The 27,163-nt window shown below is 47.4% G+C and overlaps 1 protein-coding gene across 10 annotated transcripts; it reads right to left on the reverse strand.

The window, feature by feature from the left end:
• CCDC136 (coiled-coil domain containing 136) lies at window positions 1-27,163 on the reverse strand. Of its 10 annotated transcripts, XM_037836212.1 has the most exons (19): window positions 27,020-27,163; window positions 26,188-26,295; window positions 24,395-24,646; window positions 24,227-24,301; window positions 18,383-18,706; window positions 16,134-16,245; window positions 15,396-15,564; window positions 14,986-15,126; window positions 14,478-14,636; window positions 14,037-14,207; window positions 13,459-13,644; window positions 11,663-11,857; window positions 10,940-11,167; window positions 8,991-9,491; window positions 8,371-8,592; window positions 6,969-7,253; window positions 5,972-6,274; window positions 3,999-4,105; window positions 198-333 (listed from the first exon to the last, which is right to left on the reverse strand). In XM_037836212.1, the coding sequence occupies exons 1-18, from the start codon at window positions 27,075-27,077 to the stop codon at window positions 4,004-4,006; spliced, it is 3,591 nt and encodes a 1,196-aa protein (XP_037692140.1). In that variant the 5' UTR covers window positions 27,078-27,163; the 3' UTR covers window positions 198-333; window positions 3,999-4,003. The 10 variants fall into 10 exon arrangements, with proteins under 10 accessions (XP_037692139.1, XP_037692141.1, XP_037692142.1 ...); XM_037836211.1 differs by lacking the exon at window positions 3,999-4,105 and having other exon boundaries at window positions 1-333; XM_037836213.1 differs by lacking the exons at window positions 3,999-4,105; window positions 6,969-7,253 and having other exon boundaries at window positions 1-333.

Genomic DNA, 27,163 nt, shown 5'->3' on the forward strand with positions numbered 1-27,163 from the left:
TAATTAGGTTGATATTTAATTACAAGGAACCCATGTTCTTATACAAGGCAGGAGATGGGCACCAGCAGCCCCCCATGAGCCTTTCCAGCCTGGTGTCTGAGGCTGAGGAGATGGGGAAACATGGGACATGTGGGTGGGGTGGGGCTCTGGCACAGTGTGTCCTGCCCAAAGCCGAGCGTGCTCAATTGGGGATGTGCCCCCTTGGCTGGCCCAGGTCTGCCATCACTCCAGGAGGCAGAACTCTGTCTCCTGCTGTCGCATGTTGGGTAACACATACAGAGCCACGGCTGCAATAGCCAAGAACACCAGCGGCTTCCACATCCCAAACATGTTCTGTGGGGACCAAAGGAAAACCGTGAGTGCCCAGCCTTCTGAATCCATCCCTTAGTCAGAAATCACCTGCCTACTGGTGCTGGAGAGCAGCTCCTCAGGAACGTCATGGACCAGTTGCTCTTACTTCCTGGGTGACCACTGGGGATAATGTGGCCTCTCAGCCCCAGCCCTACTAGGTATCTGAAACACCACCATGTGGATCCCCTTAGGTGACTGCCCTTGTGCATACCTCAGTTTCTCCCTACAGAATGAGAGTACCAGTTCCTGTGTGTGGAGACAAGCTCAGGAGCCAGACCTCAAAGATTTTCTAGATGGTTGCAATGAGAAAGGGGTGGATGCCATGGCAAGAAAGAAGAGGGTAAATTCAGGCCTTTGGGGAAAGCAGCAGCACCCCACTAGCTTTATGGAAAAATGAAGTCAGAGTCAAGAACAGGGTATAAGACTGAGGGGGGAGTGAAGAAAGTGCATCATGGAGTGCAGGTAATTATGGGGTTCTTAAGGAGCCCAACCTTTGTAACAGCAGCACAGAATGATGTTGGTTCAAGGAAATTCAAGGAAAATTTACTGAGAGGGAAAATGTCAGTGTCATTAAAACACTCCCCAATCACCAAGGGTGTTGACTGACTTCCTGGAGCACGTGCTCAAGAGCATGCTAAGGTTTCTAGACACTGCCGACTGCTGGTAAATGCTTCTGATTAGTGAACAACAAATAACACCATCAGATGGTACTCTAAAAGCATCCTTTGGAGAATATGAAATCTTGAACAAGAAAATAAATACTTGTGGAAATCGTTCCTACTTTTATTGCTTTTTTAAAATTGTATTACTTGAAAGACAGAATTTGGATTTTGAGTCATAGCTATGGCTTAAGGTAGTAACAGGACAGTTTTAAGTAAGGATGCTAAGAATGCACTTCTTAGAGAATAACTGATCTAAAAGGAGGATTTAAAGCCAACTGTAAAGAGCAAAGAAAATCTAAATTTCTGGAAACAGTTACTAAGGAAAACAGGAGATATGAAATGGAAAGCAAACTAGTGTTGGGGGGTAGACGTGGAGTAATTGATAAAAGAAAAGAACTGAAAATGGAGCTAGAAATAATACTTGCATTAATTAAAATGTCAGTCTATTGTTCTCAAAGGAAGAAAGAGCTGAAATCCATAAATGTGAATTGGTGCCCTTTACACTGGGCAGAGGCAAGATTCTAGACTGCATGAGTAAATGGAGAGTTTGGGTATTCCAAAGTGGCAAGTCATGTCAGGCTTTACTTTCAGACTGGGCTACTCAACTGATAGATCTAGGAAAGATGCTTTTGGACTTAATCAAGGTGTTTGACAAAATTTTTCTGTAATATCCTTGCAGATAATGTGAGGAAATAAAGGTAGGACAGTTTGTTGTACAATCATTTGTTCAGTGACCAACGGACTGAATAAAAGAAAACCTGCAGAGACAATACTCTAGCACTCTAGAAGCTCAACAGAAGGCTCAGTCTTCACTGAAACTTCGATAGAGATATGGAAGGTGGGCTTGTCACCCCTGAGATATGAAGCTGGCAGGGAAAATATTTTGAATCAAAGCATTAAAATTGGGATGAATGGAAAATTCTGCCTTTGGATCCAAAACACTAACTGCAGGTACAGAATGCTGAAAGGATGCTTGGCATATGCAACGTGCTAAGGGGTTTTATAAATACATGCAATAAATTAACAATATGATTATATTTACCCAAAAGAGATAATGTGATCTGAGGCTGCATACACAGATGTATGGTATCTTCCTAATTACTTGGGAGCCAACCAAGGAAAATTGCTCAAAATGAGGATAAATTATAAGAAAAGATTGGAATTTTATCTGTTACTAATATTAAGCCCTTCTAATATGATTAGCTTCCTCATACAGAAAATGATAATAATAGTTGCTACCTCATGGGGTAGATACTATTTTACATATATTAAATGATTTAATATATGTAAAATGCTTAGAACAGTGCCCAACATGTAATGTAGCATGCATTACGTGTTTGCTTTTTATTATTTATGTGGTGTTTTATAATTTATAAAGTGCTTTCATATATAACTCATCTGATCCTTACAAAATCCTGTGAGGAAGGCAGAGATCTTATCATCTTTTGTTTACATTTGAAGAAACTAAAGTTCAGATTATGCATTTTGCTTACTGTGAGAAAGCCTGTAAGTAAAGACAGAACTCAGTCGTGTTCTTCTGAACGCTTGTCAGCCACACTTTTCACTATTCTTTGTTGCCTCAGTTCCTGGATAGGGGACTGCAGATTGGGACTTAGAGATCTGGGCATAGCACCCCCCCCCCCAAGGGGACCCTTAACCAGGAGTTCCTCCCACTCACTCTGATTGGACTTGGCTGAGTGGTTACAGCTGAATGCTTTGGGTTTCTCCCTCTTAGGGACACAGAAGTTTGGGAGTGTACAGGGGAGGAACAGGTACAGCGAGAGACCCTTGTCATTAACGGAGTTAAAGATTGTTACTGGGGAGTAACTAGAATGCCTAAAACGAAGAAAGGAAAAGGGTTGGAAAAGAAACTAAAAAAAGGTGGAGGAGGGGAAGAAAAGGAAATGGTGTGCAGCACCACTGACAATTACTTCAGCAGCCATTTGAACCTATGCATTAAACTGACTACACTTCATTTACAGGGATGTAAGACGAGAGGGCTGGGGAGGGGAAGTGGCAGGAAGAGCATGAGAAAGGAGCCAAAACAGGCCAAGGGAGAACAGTTGATGGTTTCCAGAAGGCAGGCGGGACCCCAGGGCTCTACCTTAGGCTGCGAGACCACGTCCTGTCTCCTGGAATCAGCATCTCGTGGCCAGACCACATTCCATGGACTGAGGCTGGCTGCAAGGTGCCCAGAATGTATCTGTCTTGATTCCCTCAGAATACTTACATCTCTGTTAATGGAAACTTTTCACCAATACCACATTCTCCCTGTAAAACCTAGCCTGGGAAGCCAATTACAATGAAATCTGGCTCCTGAAAGGGATAAACAGAGAGCTATAAAATATCTTCTGGCATTCTTCTGATTTTTCTGGAGACCAGAAGTCCCAAACCAGAGAATTTTTCAGTCGACATGCATAATATGGTACAGATTTCCGTTCCATTTTCAAGTTTGAAGGATGAATTGAGGCCACCCTCATAAAAATGACCCTGGGAGGATCACAGCTTTCCGGACCTCTTCTTCCCAAAATCTCACACCCAATGGGAGAGAGAGGAAGTGACTCCTTATTCTGCCATCCTAGGTAGCAACAGTAGTGAAAGCTTGGCTCTGGGGTTAACCAGAGACAAAGCCCAAGCCAGCCTTGCAGACAAACATCAGCTCACAAGAAGGAGCCAGGCAGCCTTGAAAGTGTCAACTGTGCTGGGCTCGTCTAGAGTTTTCCCAGCTGAGGCCAGAAATTCAATCTATGTCTCTGGTAAGCATTCCAATTCCCTATCCCTCAGGAAGACATGCTCAGAGATTTTACAGGCTTTATAGTAGGAGCTCAAGAAAAGGCCAGGACTAAAACAGACCTGACCTAAGCAGAACCTGTTATAAAATGGGAGCAGCAAGAAGCAAGCAGCTGAGAGAAAAGGGTAAGGGGAGAGGCCAGGGCAACCTGTCCCCTCCCTCTACCCCTCAGAAGGAGAGGACAAAACCCGTACCTGCGTTAGGACGACATCTCAGCCCACCAGCACCAGAGCAAAGCCGATATGACCACCAGGCCTATGAGAGGCAAGGAGAAGATGGGGGGATTGGGGGCAGGGGATGGCTACAACATATCAAATGAGAAAGAGGCACGAGGAGAGACCAGGAGATGACCAGTGGTGAGAAAAGACATAAACACATGGATCCAACAGATAATGAAGATGAAAAAACAAAGGGAAAAGAGAAGGAAATCAAGAAGTTAAAAAGCAGGTAAGCTGGAGCAGTGCTATTTCTTCTCTGCTCCCTGGGGCCTTGGTTCTCCCCCCCTGGCAGCCTGCAGAAGATGCAAAACTGACTGGGCTGTGCGTAGCTTAGGTGGAAGCCAGGTGGTGATCCAGCTTTCTGGCTTGTCATATCCATCTCATATCTTGTTAAGCAGGGGTATCTGCACCTAGACCTTTCCTGTAGGCCAGTGACTAGAAAAGTGAAGCTCCAGAGAGTAAAGCTGGGGTCTGTTAGAAGAGGAGGGCATATATGTTTCCCGGATCGCTCTAGGAAGAGCAAGTCTTCTGTCAGGCAATGTCTCCCCTTATTAACCCCTCCTCCATCCGCTCTCGTCTGCTTTCCATCAGGTCTTAGTATTTTGGCCTCTGGTCCCTACAATCCCCTAGGAGTCTAATGCTGTAGTTGTCAGACAAAATGCACTTTGACAAGCTAACAATGGGGAAGGCTTAGTTCTTTGACTGCACAATCTTCCAGAGAGAAATTGGATCTGCAGGTGGTAACACGGCTGCCAGTGGAGCTGCCTGCAAAAGATCTGGACTCATGGGGGCAAAGGGACACTTCCATATGTACACACAAGGAATGCACTCTACTTTGAAGGAGGAAATCCAACTTTCAGAAGTGTGGCACCTACGATAAGGAAGTGTAGGAGGCTCTGAACAGCATGTGGTGAAATATGATGAGTTCAAAGAAATATAACTCTGGGGAAGGGACTGCAGTGGCTCCTACTTTTTACATCCTAAGTGACAGTCCCACAAGGTTAACTGAACTGTACACTGGATCCTTGGCCAGTGCTACAGACTGAATTGCTGGGAAACTCCAGATGTCCTTAGAGTTGACTGGGTCATCCCACCACAACAGACTTATTTTCCTTTCCCTGTGTTTAGAGGGACAGAAAGCACCTCTACTGTAATCCGAGGACTTATTCGGGAAGCATCCACATTCTTCACGGACCGAGTCCTCAGTTAACATCAACCAGCAGGAATTAAGCAGAGAAGTATGTGTACCAATAATTAAAATCCTGAAATACTTCTGTACAGTTGCTAAATTACCCCCGCCAACCCGGCACATTCCCTAGTTCACCACCACTCCAACCTCATGAAGACCCAGCAACTGAAGGGCTAGGGCTGGGGCTGGTCTGCCTGGACTAGTCAGTATCCCTGCAGTACAGGTGGTGAAATACTTTGACTCTCACTCCTGACCACCCCCGGCCCCCACACCCATGCCCCGTGATATACAGAACCCGGTGGGCTGCCCAAGCCCCCAAGGAGGAGGTTTCCTCCTCTCTCCAGGCCCCTGAGGGTGTGGGGCAATGGCAGCACAGGAACACAGGCTGAGAGACCGCCCAGGCTGCAGGGACACCCTGAACAAGGCCTCCCGCTGCTGAGGTCCTCAGTGGCGTGCCAAGAGAGGGGTGGGGGAACCCTAATGACGTGAGTGAGCAACAGGGCTATCAGGTAAAGGAAGCACGTGGTCTTTCCGAGATAGTTTCCCAGCACGTTGGTCTATACCTGCCAGTTCCCGTGGCGAGATGCCCTCTCCAGTCCCTTCCCTATTTCCACCTTCCCTGGGTGCCAGGTTATCAGGCCTTGCTGCCCTCTACTCCTAGAGAAGTCCCTCCTCGGGGAGGGTCATGCCCAAACTGGGGGGAGCCTGAGCCCAAGAGCCCATTCCCCACTGGATCCAGACTTTGACTGGGGTTGGTTACCTTTCTGCTCTCCGAAAGTCTGAGGGGGTTGTTTTCCTCTGAGGTTCCAGGGGAACCGTCGTCCTGGCCCTCATCTTCCTTACCCTCCTGTTCTTGAAACTCTTCAAAATCTTCCTCCTGGTCTTCATTTGATTCAACTTCTGTTCGATCTGGTGGCTCATGAACTACTTCATCCCAGGGCTCCTCATTTGTTTCCTCTTTCTTTTCCTCCACCTCTGCCTTTTCTTCTTTCTTTTCCTCCTCTTTCACTAGCTTGTCTAATTCCTTCTGGCTGGCCTTGTAGTACAGCACCACCTCTAGACTCTGTGGGGTGGAGGGAGGGGGGGACGGGGACGCAGTTACACATGAAGCTTCCTACCCTTATTGCAAGCCATTCTATCTCAAGAACACTCTCCTTCCCAGCTTGTCACAGTGCACGGGTCAAGTGCTATATTCAGGGACTCTGAATCAATCTCTCTGAGTGTAGAGAGCAGCCACACCTAGCTTCTCTGGACCAATACATATATTTTGCCATTAATCGTTGTCAAACAGCTACCAGAGCTAAAGATTCTTGGGCCAGGTACCTCAACTACTGCTTTTCATCCCGTGTGTGGCAACTCCTAGTTGTGTACTTAGTAGTACTTATTAGTACACAACTACTTTGAATAAATTCCTCTCTTCATATGTCTGGCCCTTTTACTGGGCATGTGGCCCAGGAAGAACAGGGATCCCAGGAAAATGAGACGGGGTTCACCGAAGCAGTTGTTGAGCCTGGAGGCTGTGGTCTTCGGGGGCTGTACCCCCAGATGTGAATTGTCTGTATTCCATTCTCCCCATGGCTTCACAGGAAAAGGGAGAAACAAATTGCTACTCACATGGACCTACTCTAGACACTTCAAGAGACCCCAGAAGCTTTTCTACCAGTACTTCACCTGACTGAAATAATGGTGGAGATGGTGTTTCTTCTAAGGACCTCCCCTACCTGGCTGCTTATCTGGCTACTAAGGTTACAACTCACCTTACTTCTCGCCTCAAAGCTGCACTCAGACTTGTCCGGGCTTGGCATGGTTAACTTTTTATTTTTAACCCCATTGGCATTCTTGTTCATATTCTTATTGCCATTCTTTCCCCTGGTTTCTCTGGGAATTGAGGACTTCTTCTCTTTGAGTTGGCGAAGCTCTTCCTGGCAGCACTGCAGCTGGCCTTCCAGCTGCTCTTGTACTGCCAAGAGCCGCCCCTGCTCATCCATGCTAGCCTGGTATTGCAGCTGCAGCTCCCGCAGCCTGCTCTGCAGTTCTTTGATCTGTGGGTAGTGGAGGGGGCAGTTACCCGGAGCCAGGCCTACCCTGTCGACCTGGGACCTGCCTGGGTGTCACTGCCTTAGAAATGTCCCTACTTCAGTCAGGGAAAGTAGACAATAAAGAAAATAAACCACAGAAAATGAGCCTCTAAAACGATTTTACACATAGCCTCTCCCTGACTTAAGGCACCTGATGATTTACATACACCATGAACAAAAAATGATTATTTCAATTATGTTGTTTTGCTATGATCTTTCTGGGGATCAGCTATAGGGCTACCTACTTTATACCTCAGGGCTTTATTACACGGTCCTTTTTAATGGAAACTCCTACTTCACCCAACCTATTCCTCTAAATGTACAATTACCTAAGGAACTGTGTTGTATACTCTGGAGAGTGCTGGAGATCACATGATCTGGTCACGGCACCTCCCCCTAGAAACAGGGGCAAATTACAGCCCTGCCCCCTCAACTCTGGTTTTGTCTTTCCTGGCTGGTGGCAGCACCTCATGATCTCATCAGCATGTACCAATATTAATTCATCTACACCCAGGTGTTGACTGCACTGTGAACCTCTCCCGTGCGCGTACACAGTGACCCCCACCAGACTGTGAACTACTCTTGGCCAGAGACTATGCCTTCTATCCCACTGCTGGTGCCTGCAGCGCACTCTTCTCAGCTTCAGGAGAGACCCAAAAAAGGCAGAGCCCTGATCTTGAGGTGCTTACTATCTAGTTGGGGAGACAAGACAAATGCACACAAAATATGTATGGAAAATTGGCAGGTGAAAAAATACGACTGTAGAGAAGTGCTGCAAGACACAAAACAAAAGTAAGCAGAAGTGGCAAAGGGAAAAGAAGAGTAATGTCTCCAGGAAGGATGAATACATTCCTCATCCTTAGGGATGACAGTAAAGCTCAGCATAGTGGGCACTTGACATATGTACCTTATCCAACAAGATGCAGTGGTACAGCAGACTGCCGAGCACCCTAGAATTCTGTCTCCATGAGCTGACAGAAGTGAACTCCTGCCCCTCTCACTTTATCCTCTCTAAAATGGTAGGACCTCCTCTGGCTCTAGAGACTCCTAGAAAAAACCCTGCCTCCCTGATAGCAGTTACCTCATTCTTGTCGTTTTGGGGGGCAACAGGCTTCCCAAGGCTTTCTAGGCACTCCTTGAATTCTTTTTCGCAGGCATCCAGCTCTTCCTTCAGCTCTTTCTGCTTGTCCAGCAACAACTTCATCTGCTGTTGCAGCAGGTCATGCTCCTCCTGGCTGATCTGGTACATGGCCTGCACTGCCTGCAGCTTGATCAACACCTTGGCAACCATGTCCTCAAAGTGCTGCGGAGAGGGGAATGGAGGGGCGGTAATGATGGCCCCCTGAGAAATGGCTGCCCTCCGCCCCACTCTCTTTGCTAGGCCCTTCCTTGGGTACAAAATAATGGCCAAGAGAATCTGAAGTTGCCCCAGGGCAAGTACCGTATTTCTTCCCATAAACAGCACCATGGCTGTGTTGGTGAAAAGTCCGGAATCTTAGGCCTCCATCCAGACAGAAGCATCTCCAGATTAGAGGGGATGAGGGGGAGGCAGAGGCCACAGTGGGGCAGAGTGTCTCCTTTGTTGCCAGTGAGTTACCCATATCAGCTTCTGACCCTGTTCCTCACCTGACTTCTTGTGCCCACCCTCTGGTCTTAACAAGAGCCCCTCTTTCCCTACCTGGCCTGTCACCTGGCTGTTACCTCTATGTCTTCTGGCTCAGCAGGGTCAACATCAACAAAGCTGCTGGCATAACTCTTGTGATAGGTGTCAGAGCTACTGGTGCTGTCATAACTCTTCTTATAGGTGACACTGCTGGTGCGGTAACTCTTGTTATAAGTCTCGCTGCTACCCACGCTACTGCCATAGCTCTTGAGAAAGCTCTCATTGCTGCCCAGGGTGCTACCATAAGACTTGTGACAGCTCTCGTTGTCCTCAATGGTGCTTCCATAACTCCTGTGACAGGTCTCGCTGTTGGCAGGTGTGCTAGTGTAGCTCTTCTTGTAGGACTCAAGGCTCATTTTTATAGCAGGGGACTGGTCTTGGAGCAGCTGCATTTCTTCCAAGCAGAGCTGCAGGTCTACCTGCAGCCTTTTCCGCTCCTCTAGGAGCCTCCCTTGCTCCTGCTGCAGTAGCTCCTGCTCGGTCTGACTGGCATCATACATCACCTGCAGGGCCTGCAACTTGGCGATGAGTTCCTTGGACTGCCAGGGGTAAGGGCAGGGAAATATTATTGTTATTCTAAGATATTTCACTTCTTTCAGCTGCACCCATCCTGGTGTAGATGTCTGAGAACACACTTGAGAGAACTGTATACCTACACTTCAGTTCTACCACAGTCTATGGCTTGGACCTAGCCTACAGGTAACTGGCTTGATCATTGAGAAAATCTCCCCCAGGAAAATTCTCCATGATTTCTGGGTTCCCATTTCTGCTGGTTTCTGCATTCTGGTACATCTCTCTCTCCATGGAGCAGTGCTGAGTGGGTCTCAAGAATACCCTGGCTCCCTACCTCATCCTCCTCTCAGTTAGGTGTACCCATTACCCTGACTTTCAAGCTCAGTCTCCCCACTCCCACCCAACTCTAAAACCAGCCCTAGCCTTGATCATAAGCATAGAAAGAATTCCTTCCTCTCAAGATAAGGACTTGGAATCAAGTTCTTACTACTAGTCCCTCCTGCTGCTCCAATTCTGAATCTGGCCTCTGGGTATGTTTTCCCAGGCCCTGTGGGCCTAGCTTCTTGGCTGCTAATGTCTAGATTGAGATATGATTGGTTAAGGAAATATTTCATACCTGGTTCTGGGTCTCTGCATTACCCAGGCTTTCAGTTTGGTATCTGACGCCCCTAGAATATGACCAGGTCTCCCAGCTTGGACTTCTGCTACTCCCTGTCCAGTCTAATATCTGAATGAACAGGTTTAGCCTAAACTGAAATGGATGTTCTTTTCCTTGCCCATGCCATCAAGACCTCAGGCCAAATTCATGCCCCAACCCTGAAGAGACTTGTATTGAAATATCTGTGATCTCAACAGGCATGAGCCCTTGCTGGGACTTGAGAAGCATCAATTCATTTTCTGGTCTAACCCCCCTGAGTTGGCTGTATTATTGCCACCAAAGTTCCAACCAAGACAGTGTGGTGAGTTCTTAGAACCCCATTCACTAGGACATTTTCCCCTTAGGATGAATGGCCTCAGATTTGCCTCATGTAGAACACCAAAAGGTTATAGAGTTTGATAACTGAGAAGTATAGTTTTCAGCTTATCAGAAAAGGGTGACACATTTAGAATCAGTCCAAAGAAACCCAAACCAACACTAAATTGAGATTACACATCTTGAAAATGATATGTTAAAGGGACTGAGTTACATCATCAGGAGATTATAGACTTCTGGGCCATCCCAGTGCTGTTCTACGTGTGCACAGTGTTTCAGTGGGCCAGGCATATGGATGGGGTCCTCAGGCTGCCACTACACAGAGAGTGTATGGTAGTGGAGCCCACGAGTGAGCACGGCTGGTGAAGGTTAGGGCTTCAGCCTCACCCTTATCCCTGGCCAAAAAGGCCTTCCTAACTCTGACCCTTTTGTGGAGCCCCTTCCCCACTGATGTTGCTGCTTTCGGAGAGCTACCTCCCTGGCTCTGGTTGCTATGGTTACCTGACTCTGACCACATTTTGAGGAATTGCGCGATTTGGAATCCTCTGGATTCTTCAACACTTCCCGGAAATGAGAATCTTTGAAAAGTCGCAGCTCTTCCTGCAGCTCTGTTTGTTCTTTCAATAAAAATTCTTGCTTCTCTAACAGTTTTTTCTGTTCACTCTGCATGCTTTGGTAGAGCAACTGTAGTTCACATAGGTCTTCCAACTTGGACAGTAGCTCCTGACTCTGTGAGGTAAAGTGGAAGGAAGTAGGCAAGGACTTGTGGCAGTTAAATGGAAAGATCTTCCATGTCTAATCCCTTCTGGGGACCATTCCCTTAAGAATCCCTGTGTGTGCTTTGCACAGCCCAACTGGGGGTGTTCTATGGAGACCGGCTAATTGAGTAGAAATAATGTCTTATGCTTGAACGTATTTTGTAGTTCACAAAGTGTGTTCCAGTACATTTTCTCTGGATGGACTAAACATTTAAATATATAGTGCTGCACTGATTCCAGAGTATAAAATGTATTTTAAGATTTAAAGCCCTTATGAAAAAAAAATCCTAATCAGTGATAACTCTGGTTTTTGGTTTGGGGAGATTGGTGAGAAGGTATGGAGTGGATGGTTAGGAAAATAAGAAGTCCAATCCCCACTTTTTTATTTTTCCCAGGTATAGTTGCACCTGGGAAGTTTCTCAAAGCAGCTTCTCCATAGTATGCTCCATTCCCTGGCTGTGATTACCTTATGGAAGAGACCAGATTTGGGAAGCGGGAACGTGAGCCTGTGCAGCTCTTCTTGCAGCTGGCCCTGCTCCTCCTGCATCCTCCTCTGATCCTCCAGGAGCTCGCACTGCTCCACCTGCAGCTGCCCCATCTCCTTCTGGCTGGCCTTGTATTTTTCCTGCAATTCTGTCAGTCTGGCCAGCAGTGTATCACACTGTGGATGGGGTTGGGGTGTGGAAAGTGTGGTTACTCTGTAAGGTAAGCTTCCTGATCTTTCTCTGCACCGGGTAGTCAGCCGAGTGCTTCTGCTCTCTCCTCCCTCTTGAATTTCACCAGGGGCTCCCTCCTGGTACAGTCGCCACGACTGATCACCCCAAACCATACCGTGCCTGTGCAGACCAAGCTTAGATGCTGAATGAGGAACCCTGCAGGCTGCTCTTCTGGACTGTTGGTTGGCTGTACTATAAATTTCTTCTACTATTTCCTTTCTAGGGCAGTTTGAGAGGGAGTGTTATCAGTGGCCCTCCCTTCTTGTTTCCCCACCTCCCTTTTTTCTGGCCCTTTCCTTCGGCATACCACTTTCCCACCCTGCTGAGAGTTCTAGCTCCTGTTACTCTCATCTTCCCCCATTGTTTTCAGACCTAATTATAGTTCCTTACCAATAAGAACTTAAATTTCCATTTTTGTTTTCATAATTATCTCTTAAAAACTTTAGAAAAGTATGAGCTGTTGCTGAATTTGCAATGAGAAGACGACATCGTTCCATGATTCCAAGAACCCAAATCTTCTATCTATCTGATCTTAATGCTGTTTTAAGATTAGAAAAAAAATGCTGGCTCTATGCCAGCAGGCTTCTCCTTTCCCAGTCTCTTCCGCTAGAAGAGGAGGTGTTGTTCAGGTCATGGTAAAAATAGCCAGGGAACCCTTGGGCCCCTAAATAGAGTGGGAGTGGGAGAAGGAGAAATGTGAGCTTGGGTATAAAAAGGCAGCTGGACCACTGTGGCAGCGCAGGCAACCCTCCCAATCCTATATCCTCTGAAGGCCTTTCCCAGGGACACAGCCTGCTGTTGGTGGTAGCATGAGCTACTAAATATTCTGGCAGAATGTGACTATCTCCACTATCTTTTGAGAATCATGTCTTTTCTCCAGCACACTTATAGACTTCCATTTCCTATCAGTGATTGGGAGCTGAAAGTGCTCAACACAAGGTAACTGATAATAGTTTGTATTTTATACACTATGGAAAAAGAGAAAATGAATAAGGCCTTATTTATCATTACCATGATTCACTATCATAAGGAAGTGAGATAAGAGTAGTATTCTGTTCAATTTAAAGACTGTAAAATTCAAGCTTAGAGAATTTAACTACCCCAAAGTCAGAGAATAAATCCATGGTGGAGCCTAGGTTCTTCTAAAACCCAATCAGCACCTCAGGGACAAGACCATACCCCCTTATAAGAACATTTGTTTTCATGAACCTATGATTATGCATTTCTCCATGACTCACTAGATACCACTATAGTTCTAATACCAGTGTATAAATGCCTATACACATGGAGGTCATGTGTGAAACCTTCCAGTGTTCAGACTGTGATCCAGATGAAGTGATCCTACTAAGCAGTGGCTCCGGCTCAAAGTCAAGATCAAGGCAAATGGCTTCAAGGTTAACAGCATGGGGCTCTGCCTCTGTTTCCAGCCTTGCCACACTCAGTTGTGACTGACCTAGAAGCCCATCAAGACTTCATCTTTTGCCTCCATACCTCCTTTCTCCCAAGGAAGTATCCAGAAGATCTCACCTCTCTTAATTACAGTTACCTTATTAGCACATTGTTCCCTGTTCTCCAGAAGGGGCTGGCTGGCCTTCAGCTGCTTCAGCTCCAGCTGGCAGAGCAGGAAGTCCTCCTCGAGCTGATCGTACATGTGCTTTTGCCACTCCTGTTCATCCTTGCTGGCTTCGTACAGCTGTTTCATCTCCTGAAGCTGGGTGTGCATCTCTTTATTCTAGGTCAGGGGAGGCAGGCCCTGCTGTCACCCCAGGAGCCCCTGCTGCTGCATTCTCTCCTATCAGGCAGGGACTAAGGGGATCCTCCCCTGACCTTTCCAGCCCCAGTTTTTTCCCAAAGGGGAATACCCAGCGTGAACCAGTCCACAACAGGCATTAAATGCAGAACTTCTGGGGCTTCCTTTTTCTAGGCTGATTGTCTGGTTCAAAATCAAAGGAAGCTGAAAGCATCATGATTCTCTGAGATCACCTTTCTAATAAGCACCTCCTCACCCCCCTCACCAACAGCTATTCCACTAAATACCTCCTGTTCCCACTCCTCCTCTGAACTGTTACCCTCACAGACAAGTCTGCCCTGTTACACTCTCCCTCACCTGAAGCTCCCTTTTACCTTCTCATTGCTCTCTTGGAAGCAGGCCTCCAGGTCCCGGAGGCGTCGCACCTGGGCCTCACGGCACTGCAGGTCCTCCTGCAGTTCATGCTGCACTTCCATCAGCTTTTCCTTCTCACACACGATGCTCTCGTACTGGAGCTGCAGCTTCTGGAGCCGGCTCAGTAACTCCTATGGTGGAGGGCGGGGGTGTGGAGGGTGGGGCTCTGGGCAGTGAGTCTCAGATTCTTAACCCACTCACTCTTCTGCCTGAGTCTCAGACACAGATAGTCTAAGAATTTGCTCCTCCCTGCCCTTCAGTTACTGGTTATCCTCTTATCTAAGGTAGTACTTGAGGATGGATGGATGGTGCTGCACAGGAGGTAGCTGGTCTACTTTCACCCACTTTTCCCAGAACCTCAGACAGCACTGAATTGTCCCCTCACCTCCGGTTACTGTTACCTTCTCATTCCGGCTTTCTATGACTGTGGGTTTCATGACTTTGAGTTGCCGGAGCTCAGACTGAAGCTGTAGCTTCACCTTCAGGAGCTCATTCTGTTCATTCTGGCTAACATCATACTTTTCCTGAAGGGCGGAGAGCCTGGTCTTCAATTCCTCGTTCTGTTGTGGGGAGGATGTAGGCAGAACAATTACTCTCAAGAAACAGCAGACCCCTCTACAGATCAGTGTGGTTCCTTCGGAGATGCAGAAATCTTGAGGAGCTCCCACAGGACTACTGGCTTGGCCTCTTTTCTGAGGCAGACACTCAATAATAAAGACCACCCCACCTTTTCTAGGATGCAATGCTATATATGACTTCTCAAGGTGGTCTCCGGTAGACATATCCCTGGTTCAAGGGCAAGAGTCAGCTGAGCACAGCCTTATCCTCTGCGTTCATCTTCCCTGGAAGCAGTGACTCCACGGAAGCCCTTCTGCCCTCCCCAAACACCCTTCCCCTGTCCGTGTTTACCTGAGCAACGCTGTGGGAGGTCTGAAATCGAAGCACCTCATTCTGCGCACACTTGAGCTCCCTCTGCAGCCGCCTCTGCTCCTCCTCACTGACTCGGCGTTGATGCTGTAGCTCTTGCAACTCACAACACAATTCCTGACACTGCGCAGGAAATGGAACAGGAAGGCTGCTTAACTATAAGTATCACACGGACTCCAAGAGCAGGTTTCGGGAAAGAAAAGCATTCCTCTTATTGGAATATTTACATCAGACAAGGAAACGGGACCCCAGTGTATGATCTCCTGCCATAGCGCCTGCCTCGTGTATCAGCCCTGTGCCTAAGGACCAGGGGGTACCTCCTACCACAGGCCAGGAGAAGGTAAAAGAAAGATGATGAAAGGGGCCTGCCTTCCCCAGCCCTCGTAGCCTACCTTGCTCTTCATGCCATACATCTGCTCCTCAGCTCCCAGCAGCTGCTGTCGCAACAACTGGGTTTCTGGATTAGGCTCTAGGAAATCCATTTCTGAAGTCTGAGACTCTGCAGACATCGTTTTCCTTAGTGTATGGGATTCCAGCCACCTTTCTGTTGCTCTTCGTGTTCTGTAATCCAGAATGCCAGAGCTATGTTAGGAGGGAACTTTGCCTGGCACCACCAGCCAAGTGTGCTTAGTACTGATGCCTTTATTTTAGGCAAAAGTTAGAAAGGAGCCTCACATAAATATGCTTAGAAGATTCCAGAAAATGTTCCCAGCACCTCAACCTGCAAAGGTATGTTTGTCTCTGGGAGAGCTCAAGAGTACCAGTCCAGTTGGGCTTGAGGCTGGACCTGGTGTCAAGCCAGCTCCCATCTGGAGACAGTATGCTGTTAGACTGAAAAAGGTCTATGCAGACAACAAAGGAATCACCTCTGATCTACTCAAAGGCAGAGCAAACCAAACCCCAATGCCTCGAGTGGACCCAAACTAGAATTTAGAACTCACTCAACTCTACTCCTGAGACAACTTGGTTGGATCCCCATGCCTACTTCTAGGTGGTAGCCTTATCCTTTGGATACCATGGAAAAGACCAGCTCTCCAGGAGCAGAGAGGATGCATCTCCCTTCACTGGCTGTTCTCAGGGGAAAGCCTGAGGCAGAGTCCTGCAGAGGCCTACCAGCCTCCTGGCTTTACCTCTCACTCTCCAGATCCGCAAGCTGCCCTGTGAGGCTGCTGTTGCTCTCCTGCAAGGCCTGGTACTCCTCGTTCAGGAAGTGGCAGCGTTCCCGCAGCTGCTGCAGTTCTTCTGCAGAGGACAAGCCGAGAGAGGTGAGAGCCTGAGGAGAAAAGTGCTGATGACCAGCCCCCAGGTTTCCTGCCTAGAAATCTGAGAGCAGTAGTCTGAATAGCTTCTCTTTTTCTGAAGACGGAAAACAGATACCACATGCAGAGGCTTAGGAGAAAGGGCCCAGAAGATTCCACGCAGCAACGGGCCTTTGTCTTCTTTCAGGTAGCTTCTCATTCTTCCAGAGATGTGCCCTGTGTGCTAATCTTCAAAGCCCCAACCAAAGCAGGACCTTGAAGGTCCAAGAGCTTTTGAGGGTTTAATTAAGTTTTTGGTTTATTGGGTTTAAAGCTCCATTGAACCGTTTATGATTACCTTCCTATTATGCTTTTATTAGAAAAAGCTGAGAGATGTGAACTGCCCAGATGTCACATTTCCAGTCCTGGTCTTTCAGAGACAGCTCAGGCATTCTGAACTTCCTTTTACTTTCTGCATCACTACCAAATATGCTGGCCTGGATGTGGTCAAAAATTCTTTCTGATGGTCTTGTATCCATTGACAGAAAAGTCCATCCCAACCAGACTCACATATCACCCTCGAGCATCAGAGGAGGAATCTGGTTGAAATGCCTCAGCACATGTCCTCAAAAGTTTTCAGTACTGTGATAGTACTATCTGTTTTGTTTCTTTGTGATTAGAAATCATTTTTCTAAGCACATTAATTCTACTGCAATTTAAGAGACACTAATTTGCTTTAAATATAACCCAAGATCTATCTTACCTGTTGTAAGATTCAATGCCCTAAAAGTCACTTCTAATGTTTCCTCTTTATTCCAATCAGAATTCCTTGGAATACTGCAAATAACCACTGAAGAAAGGAAACTAATCTTTAATGAAAACCAACCATATGCTAAGCTTTTCAGCCTCAGATTCAGTAAGTATGTGAATGCTTTCAACATGTTACAATTTCATTTAATCCCCAAAATAGCCTGTAAGTTTTTTTTTCCTAGTAAACTTTTAATTTTAGAATAAAGATTATAGAAAAGTTGCAAAGACAGTACAGAGTTCCCAGTGAGAGTTCTCACCCAGTTTCCCCTATCATTAACATCTTACATTATCACACTACATTTGTCACAACTAAGGAATCAACATTGGTACATTACTATCCACAAAACTCCAGGCTTTATCTGGATTTCAGTAGATTTTCCCTAATATCTTTTTCCTGTGCCAGAATCCTATCCAGCTGTAAGGCTTTATTAATCTAATTCTTACAGATGTGGAAACTAAGGCTCAGAGAGAGAGAATAATCAGACTAAATTCATCCTGCTAATTAGTGGAGCTGGGATTCTGGATTCAGGTCTGTTTAAATCCAGCCCAAGCCTTTCCGCTGTGCTAGCCTGCTTCTCTTAGCACCACCAGTCCAAAGGCTCTTCTGAGAGGCCTGATGCAGCTGGGAAAATTTGCAGTTCTTTGATTCCTCCGCTTGGCCTGGCCTAATATAGGTTCTCCATTACACCCAGATCATAAATCTAGTCTCAGAATAAAGGCAAACTCTCTGATGTCATGAATCCCAGCAACTAGCCAGGAGACTCACTGTCTCAAAGCAGAGCTCTAAGCTTTTCAGTACCTCCTGTATGGCTACAAATAACCTCTCTTCCTCTCCAGCTGGCTTGTGCTCTGATTTGTTACCCACCCCCTAAGGCTTCGATTTTGGGAAGGGCTCAAGAAGCCTAAAAATTAGCATCCCAGGACCTGGAAAATAGGACTAGAGACCCACCATAAAGTGATCCAGGCAAAGAACCATGATGCCAGACCAGCAGAAAGAGCTTCCCAAGATGACAGGCTCCTCCACTTCCATACTAGAACTGGAAACTTTCCCAGGAAGGGCATTCCCATAAAACCACAAATGCCCAATTCCCTCTGAGGAAGAATTCCCAGGGTATATCTTCATGGTATTATTTCTTAATCCACTATGGACTTGTTATGTGACACCTGGGTAAGTTTTTCTCCCTTGTAGTCTTGAATTCAACCTGGGGACTTTTTCTCAAGGTTCCTAATTTATAATCTAAGACCACCTGCCACCATCTTCTTGTATATTACCTCCTCTCCTATGTTTGATTTTACTGACTGATAGACCTGGAGGAGGGCTGCTCTCCTACCTTGCATCTCAGTGATATCTGTGAGAGTAAAATTGTTGGATGGGTCAGAGCTCTTCATCTCCAGTTCTGCACGGAGGGCGGAGATCTCCATCTCATACTCCCCCCGAACGCGTTCCATGTCATCGAGTTCAGTCTGCATTCGGCACAAATCCTCCTGCAGGGATGCTATGTCATTCTCATGTTCGGATGTTGCATCCTCTGCTGCTTGCCGCAGAGTCTGAATCTCAGTCTGGGCCAAGTGCAACTCCTGTTCTCTTTTCTTAAGTTCAGATTCTTTCTCATGCTCCAACAGTGAAATCTCCTCCCGTAGAGTCTGCAGTTCACCTGAAAAACCCAGAGGATGTGATGGTCAAGAAGATAAGTGAACTAATCTACCATGTCTTGGAGGCACAAAGTTAAAGGTCGTCTTATTTCTTCTCTGGAAACTCCTGACAATCTTGTCTCCATCCCATCAGAAAGGTATAGCTTCATCAGGTATGGAATAAAGTAAATACCTAATGGGGATGAAGAGTGAATATATGTAGCAAGGTGCAGGAGAAAAGTAGACTTGGAGGCTTGACCCCAAAAGGGACAATTTAAGCTACTGCAAACAAAAAGTACTAAGTGCTTCTTAGGAATCGCCAGACAGTTAAACACAAAACCTAATTTATAGCATTTTACTGATGTACAGTGTCTTTTCCAAAAATTCCCTGACTAAAAAAAATTTTCAGACTCTTCTCACCTACTCAGCCTGAGGGTTCAGAAATGACAGAGCCTCAGAGCTCCCATGAACTGCCTGTGGTAAGTATCGGCCTCCAATAATGTGTATTTAGAGTTCACTGCTGAAATTCAAATGTAGGTTCATCACATGATGACCAAACATGGGAAAAGTACCTACAGGTCCATCAATTAGGGATTGTTTAAATTGATATGGTTAAATAGATGTCATGCAGCTATTTGAAAGTGGTAGATCTTAGAGAAGACATGAAAAGGTTTCCACAATATGTTAACTAGAAAGAAAAATGAGATGTAAAATATATGGTATCTCATTTTTGCAAAAAACATTTTTATGTGTGATATTTAAACACAAATATACAAAGACAAGGAAAAATATCTGGAATAATCTATTCCCCAAATCACAAAGAGAGGTTGTGTCTAAGGAGCACAGGATAGCATGTGATGGAGACTTTTACTTTCCACAGCATATATACCTGTACTGTTTGAATTTTCACTAGCCTGTATTTTAAAATTTTATATATATATATAAAACTTATATGTATATAAAATTTTGAAAAGAAAGGAGTCAGAACTTAGAACTCTATATTTGTGGACCTCTCAGGGTTTCTGGACACAGGTACCCATTTGGGACCCGCAGAGCCTAAAAGTAGAGAGTATTCTGTATATACCTTGTATTACATAATAAAGAAAGAACCGAAACTGTGGAACTGTAACCCATAACAATTTTTGAAATTACCTATTTGACTGCTTGTTGAGCTGTACATCAAGAGATGACACCTTTCCGTATGTATGTTATATTTTACAATAATGGAAATGGCTGAAGTTGTGGAACTGTGATCCATGACATTTGAGTTTTGCTCTCTACTTGTGAAATCGTACATTGAATGTTATCACTGTTATGTATATATGTTAAAGTTCACAACAACAACAAAAAAAACAAAAGTAGGGAGTAAAATGCACTGACAATACTAGAGAATTCAGGATTCAGGTGCCAAGTTTAGGGAATTAATGAGGATTGGGTTGGGGTCTTCTCCCAACTCTTCTGCCCCCAACTCCTGCTCATTCTACTCACCATCTAGCTTTCAACCTTCCCTCTCCCCACCTTCCCCCAAAATAAGTGAAGTCCTCTATTAAATGCTCTCATAGCACCTTGTACTCTGCAGCATATGTGTGTGTGTATTTTTTACATATACACATGTAAATAATATTGGTCTCCCCCTAAGCTGATTATCAGATTCATGAAGGCAGGGAACATGTCTGTTTGGCTCACCATTATCACTCCAGGATCTAGTATTATGTCTGGGATAATGCAGTTTGATAAAATATTTGCTGTATTTACGTGTAAGTAAGGTAGAGGTTCAGCCATTCAATAAAAACTTTTACTGAGTATTTACTGTGTCGAAGGCAAACAGAATTAGATGTTTGAGTATTTTTTTTTTTTAATTAGAACAAAAATAGACTCTGAGAAGAAAATTTGGATACAATGAGTGGACAAGAAGTCTCAGAGAAGGTCTCCGGCCCTACCCTCCCAAGCTTACATTGCAGCTCCGGGCATACCTCTTCTTGCTTTACAATGGCCCTAGCTGCCAACTCTCCCTGGTCTATTCAATGAGTATTTATTGATCATCAACTCTGTGCCAAGCCCAAGGATCTTCCACCTTAGATCCTCTGACTTTCTCCCTATTTGAAAGGAAGAAAGTCCCTGACTCTTGGAGCTCATAGTCTAGCGGGAGAGAAACTAGAGTAAACTGCCATTAGGATAAAAGCCCGAGAGTCTGCCATAGGCTGTGTTTTGGAGGTGAGGGGAGGGTACGGGGGTGTGTGAGGGGAACAGGTCAACCTCCACTTCCCTACACACACTTGACGTCAGGGTTCAAATCTCCTTTATGTTCTCCTCTGGTGTCTGGCCCCTAAAAAAAAGGCCTCCTCAGATCTACCGGGGAATGGAGGAAGGTGCAGGACGACCAAGTGTCTCTCACAGCCAGGGAAAGCTCTTAATTAGGAACACAAAGGGGCAGGGTCTGCCTGGGTGCAGGGGCGGGGCTTGGAGACCTGAGGGGAGGGGCCCTGGCTAGGAGTTGGGAGGGCGCGGCCGGGTTCGGAAAACCCGGCGCCGGTTGGGAGCGCGGCTGGAGCCGTCGGGCTGGGGCCGTCGGCCCGGGAGTCGGGCTGCGGGGCAAAATCGATTCTCACTCACTGGTTATGGCCTCCATCTCGCCGGCCCCCCGTAAGCGGTCTCCCTGGGTGGGGGTGGGGGGGCTCCCGCCGACCGGCCGGTCCCGGCCCCCGAGGGGCTGCGGCCGCCCGAACGGCCTCTCAACACCAGCTACCTCTGGATGCGCGCGCGCCCCCTCTTGGCGGAAACGGGCAACCCGCGTGCGCCAGGATTCTGTTTCCTCCCGCGGGGCGGGGCTGGGGGGTACCCTCACCTGACCCGCAGCCCCTGATTTAGATTAGCAGCCTCTGACTTGGATTAGATCTAATCCTAGAAACAACCGTGCTGAGCAGGGTACCGCTCTAGATCTTCCCAGGTAGTTTCCTACCTGCATCTCTACTTCGATTCTGTGACTTTCTTCCTATTGAAAGGAAATATGTCCCTTCTCCAAGCAAAGGTTATTGCTTTTCTCCTGCTCTACTGGATCTTTCCTTTCATCATACAAACAGGATGTAGTGTTTCCTGTCTTTAAATAAATATCTCCATTTCCAACTATTATTATCCAACTATTACCTATTTCTCTGCTTCTCTTCAAAACTACTGGAGTTTTCCGTATTCACCTTCTCCATTTCATCTCCCATTTTTGCTTCAATCCCAAAGCAAACAGGCTTCTTATTTTCACTGCATGTATTAGAGTCCTCCATCTGGCCAAATCCAATGGGCAGCTTCCTTGATTTAGCAACTTTTGACACAGTTGTTGATTATCTCCTTGAAGCATTTTCTGCTTTTGGCAAGAAATGGCTTCAGGAGTTCCTCCTACCTCGGTCTCTTTTGTTCATTTCTACTCCTATACTGGACCTCTAAATATTGTAGTGTCCTGGGACTGGACCCTTTTCTCTCCCTTTCCTCTCTTTCTCTGTATGATCTGATCTCATGGCGATCTCCCATGGATTCTAATACTGTCTATGCTGATGACTCCCAAATTATATCTCCCACCCTGATGTCTCTCCTGATTCTAGATTTATATATCCAACTGCCTTCTTAACACATTCACTTGGCTGTCTAATAGCCAACTCAAACTGAACATGTGTAAAACCTAAGTCTTAAATGGCTCTCCTAGCCCCGAAACTCGTTCCTTTCCAACTCTTCCCCATCCCATTAAATGATGCTACCATCCATCCTGTTTCTCAGGGCAAAGTCATCTTTCATTTCTATTATCCAATTCATTAGCACATGCTGAGGGTTCCACCTTCAAGTCTTTTTTGAGTCATCTCCATTTCTATGGCCCTAATTCACGTGACCATCATCTTTTGACTGGACTATGGCAATAACTTGCTGACCAGACTTCCTACTTCTACCTCCTCTCCCCACAGTCCAACTTCCACACAGTTCAAGTGCTCTGTAAAAAAGTACAGAGGATCATACCCTGCCCCTGGCCAAGACCTCCCCATGGCTTTCCAATATACTTGGAATGAAAGCCAAACCCCTCACCTGGCCTAGAAGGCCTTTGTAATCTGGCCTCCACCTGCCTCTTGGACTGCTCTCACCAGAGCCCTCCACATGCACTTTGCTTCCACCACAATGTACTTCATTTTGTCTGCCTCATGCTCTAAGGTCATTCCTGCCTTTGGGCTTTTGCTGTTGTTGTTCCTTCTGCCTAGTGTACTCTTCCCTCAGATCTTTGAAAGGCTGGATCCTTCTCATCATTCAGCTCTTAACTCACATGTCACCTTATCAAAGAGGAGTTTTCTAACTACTCATCTAAAATAAACTCCCATCCCACCCCATCTTTCTATATTATATTGTCTTTTAAGCATTTATTGCCACTTGAACCTGTTTTGTTTATTTGGTTATTGGTTTATTTTCTGCCCCTCCCCATTAGAATGGGCTTATTAGGGCAGAGATCTCCTCTGTCTTGTTCATTGCTAGTCCTCCAAATACACAGGCACTCAGTAAGTGATTGATAAACAAATGAATAGGTCCCATTTTACAGATAAGAAACCTAGTCTCAGAGATATTAAAGTGACTTGCCCAAGACCACATGGAGCCAAGCCCAAGAATCTAGGTGATCTGGGGCCAACACCCACCCTTTTCCCTGTGTGACACATCTCCTGCCATTTCTCTCCTCCCCCCTTCAATGTCCACTTTTCCTGCATCTACCTTTGCTTACATCTTCTTTCCTTTTCTCCTTCCCTCCCTCTCTTACACCTTTGCTTGCTCCTCTCTAGATCTGCTTCCCAGCCTTCCTTTTTTTCTCCATTTATACTTTTCTTTTGGTTTGATCTCACTTCTCCCTGGAGTCCCTGCTGTTTTCTAGGGCAGCTCCCCAAAACTTTCCGGAAGCCCACAGAAGTAACAAAAGCTGCCTCTTTATTTGGTAGTGCAGTGGAATGTGGGACACCTGCCCTGCTGCTTCCCAGAGAGAAAAGGATGTAGGCGTTGGAAGGAAGGGATTTCTGGGCCACAAGCACAGGTTCTAAGGAGCAAGAAAGCATTCTCATCTGCTCCCTTTAAATGATGCACAGAGCCCCTCCGGTCACTTCTCATTGGCTTACTGCCCATTTCCATGGTGTCTCTGGAGGACAGGAAAGTGGAACCTGGCCTGGAACACAACTCTAATCATCTTACACCTGGCACTAAGCAGGAGAGCAAAGGGATGCAGGAGCAGAGGAAGGAGGCTAAAGGAGAGAAAGAGGAGAGTTAACCAGAGGGAGGTTAAGAGATGGGAGAGCAAGACAGGGAAGGGGAGGGCAGAAGACTCAGGTAGAGATGCAAAGAAGAAAGGAAATTAGGTAAAGAAGAGAATGAAGAGACAGAAGAAGAGAGATGGGTGAGAACAGCAGAGAAAATGAAGTAAACATACTGAGTTAGGTTATTTTTGTCTGCCATGCTTCAATCAAACTGTCAGGAAAGAAGTACTTGAATGGCAACATACATGGCCACCTCCCCTCCAGCCCTAGACCTGGAATTACCTTGCAGCTGCTGGATCTGCTTGGTGAACACCTCTGCCTGCTGGGCACTGGCTAGCCGTTCGTCTTCCAGGAGCCCTGCAGTGACAGGAGGGAAAGAATCAGATCTTGGCTCCATGGGAGCACAGAGACCCTGGGCCCAGGCCCTCGGGTGCTGACACAGGCACTCACCCTGCAGCTCCAAGGAGTCATCCTCATGCTGCCCTGCCAGTTCCCGGGTCTCCTCCAGCTCCGCCACCAGCTGGAGCACCTGAGCCCTCAGCTCCTCCAGCTCCGTCTCCGTGAGGCTCAGGCCCCGGTGCTTGCTGACGGACAGGGAGCCCACACTGCCAGCTGTCTGCACTTGTTCTTCCTCTTCTTCCACTTCTTCTTCCTCCTCTTCCTCCTCCTCCTCTTCATAGAGAGCTGGGAGTAACACCTCCCCTAGGAGAGATGCTCATCTCATCAGAGTCAGAGCCAACTGCATTTCCACAGGCCTCTGGGGGCCCTCGAGCTCACTATCCCAGGGCAGAAGTGGCATAATAGTGCCACCTGGTGTCCCCCATGCACTCATGATGAGTCCTTGGGTGTGAGGGTCAAGTTTGGAGGCAGCCCTGCCCAGGCCCTTTGCCCTTGCACCCTCCTACTACTGCCTTTGGGCAAGCTGATTACCCTGGTGCTGGCTCAGCCACAGGCAGCTTGCACAAGCATACCTGGGTCTTCTAATCCTGATCTCTGGGGAGAGGGACAAATGGCCAAGAAAGAATGCAGACACTAGGTGTGTCCTTAGGTCAAATGAGGCAAGGGTTATGCTTGGGAATTTGTAGACAGTTAAAAAATTATCTAGGTGGCTTGTGAGAAATAAATCTTTCTATAATAAGAAAGCATTTTGTAAGTAAACAAAACATCCAAACAAAATGATTCATAGTGTTTTACTGGACAAACACCGGGGCCCTTTCAAAAGTATATTATCAAATAGCTTTTCTGGAAGTTTTCTACCCTCCTTTTCCCTGCTGGATGCCATAAGGTCTCCTCTCCCTTATCTGAGTGTTATGTGGCCCCTCCTCCTTTGCTGACCACAAGGCAGTTCTCAGGGGTGGTCTTAGGTTGTATTGTGTGTAAAAGAAAGCCTGTCATTTTAATGCATTAAGAAACTGGGGTGTATGGAGCCTCAGCTTCTGACTGGTAAGCATCCCTTCCTTACTGCAATGCAGTTCCTCTAAATAACAAACTCTTGTCTAGATGGTGATTGTTCACTTTGTTTTAAAATTCTGAATCTCTGGTCTTACTTTTTCCAATCAGCAGCCTGAGGTTCACCTGGGATCCGTTGCATCATCTGTCCCTTTTGGAGGGGGGATGGGGCAGGGTTGCCTACACTGAGTGTGCAGAGGAGCCTGGGGACACTTCACAGGAAGTCCTGAAAAATGGACCAGCATCCTTCCAGGGCCATGGTGTTGGCAGCACCTGCCAAATTCCGTGGGTTTGGTGGGAGGTTGGCCTTCTCATCTGCCCCCTTCCTAGACCCTGTCTTTCAGGCAGTAAGCTGTCCTGGAGAACCAAAGCCACTAAGCTTCCATCAGAAGATAGTGGTGATGGCACCAGAAAGACAGCTCACATGCCCACCCCCTGCTTTTTAAAATAAGAAACAGCTTGGGATCTGGGATGGTAGGCAGTGAGAATAAACCCCTGCTGAAAGGCTGCTTCAAAGCTCTGTCCAGCAAGGCCTCTTTCTCAGTCTGGCAGCTCCCATGGGGCACACAACCTGGTTAACTAGGTGACTGAAGCCCCAGGGGGAGGAGGCACCCTGGACTTCCTCAGAGCCTGAGCCCTGGGGAGGGGTAGAGCTCAGACAGAAGGGGCTGAGGTGAACTGAGGCAGGGCTGTGTCCCGGTTGGGAGCTCTAGGGGTCAGAGAGAGGAAGTAGAAGGGAAGAGAAACTGGGTGTGTGTTTGGGGGTGGGGTGGAAACCTTTTGGCAAAACTCACCCTCCATAGCTTGCATCCCTCGACGTTCCAGGGGTCCCCAACGTTGGCCTCTCTTCCTCTCACAACCCTCGGACCCCTCATAGGAGCCTAAAGTGGTTACTGTTGGTCCTGTGAACAGGGAGATAGGAGGGATTGTGGGATGCGAGGGGCTGCTGGGGGCTGGGGTGGAGGGAGAAAGATAAGGGGACATGCCCTATAAGCCTTTGGAGCCCTGGGATTTTTAATCCCAGTGGAGGCCCCTTACTCACTCTGCCCAGCTCAACTCCCCTTGCCCCCAGCTCTGTTGCCCTACTTCATCTGCACCCCCTCCTCCAAGCTCCTCTCTCTTGCACAGTCAGAAAGAGGGTGTGTATATATTTAGCCCGGAAGGGACGGGGAGGAGGTGGGCAAGGATGGAAGAGGCTGAAAAGGTGAGGTGGCGGGTGACAGGGGATGGAGGTGATGGGGGAGGAGGGGGTGTGAGAGGGGGTTCTGGACTGGGGCCGCTCCCATTTTCTCGGGGACCTTGTCCTCCCTCCCTCGCCCCGCGCTCTGGAGCCTCCGGGGCCAGAGGGTGATCAGGGACTGGCTCCCAAGGGCTGGGAGTACTATCAGGGCTGGAGAGGCCAAACGGAGAGGACTCAGGGGATGGACTGCCAGGGAGGATGCGGCCAGTGTGGGGAAAATGGAGACGGGGCCCGGGTGGAGGACCAGGATGGAGGGAGGAAGACTTCGGGAGGAAAGGTGGGGAGCAGAGGAGGGAGGAAGGGAGGACCGGGTGGTCTGGAGGGAGGAGAGATGGAGACGAGGAAGGAGTGGCGGTGGTGAGCAGCGGGAGGGGGGTGGCTCTGACCTGGGCCCGGGCAGCTCCAGCCCGCGGCTCCCGCGCCGGCCCCGGCGCCCGCTTCCATGGCCGCTCCCTCTGCAGCCGCCGCCGCCTGGAGCAGAAGCCGCAGCCGCAGCCGAGAGGCCGGGGAGCGGGAGCCGGGAGCGCAGG

This window comes from Choloepus didactylus, chromosome 5 (genome assembly GCF_015220235.1).
Source record: "Choloepus didactylus isolate mChoDid1 chromosome 5, mChoDid1.pri, whole genome shotgun sequence".
NCBI lineage: Eukaryota > Metazoa > Chordata > Mammalia > Pilosa > Megalonychidae > Choloepus > Choloepus didactylus.

Excerpts from the sequence above, each read along its gene's own strand:
- CCDC136 (XM_037836211.1), bottom strand. The coding sequence starts at position 27,077 with ATGGAAGCGGGCGCCGGGGCCGGCGCGGGAGCCGCGGGCTGGAGCTGC. Across the intron at positions 15,565-16,133 it reads GCGGATCTGGAGAGTGAGAG|AACACGAAGAGCAACAGAAA; the intron begins GTAAAGCCAGGA and ends TCTGGATTACAG. Across the intron at positions 15,127-15,395 it reads TGTATGGCATGAAGAGCAAG|TGTCAGGAATTGTGTTGTGA; the intron begins GTAGGCTACGAG and ends TTTCCTGCGCAG.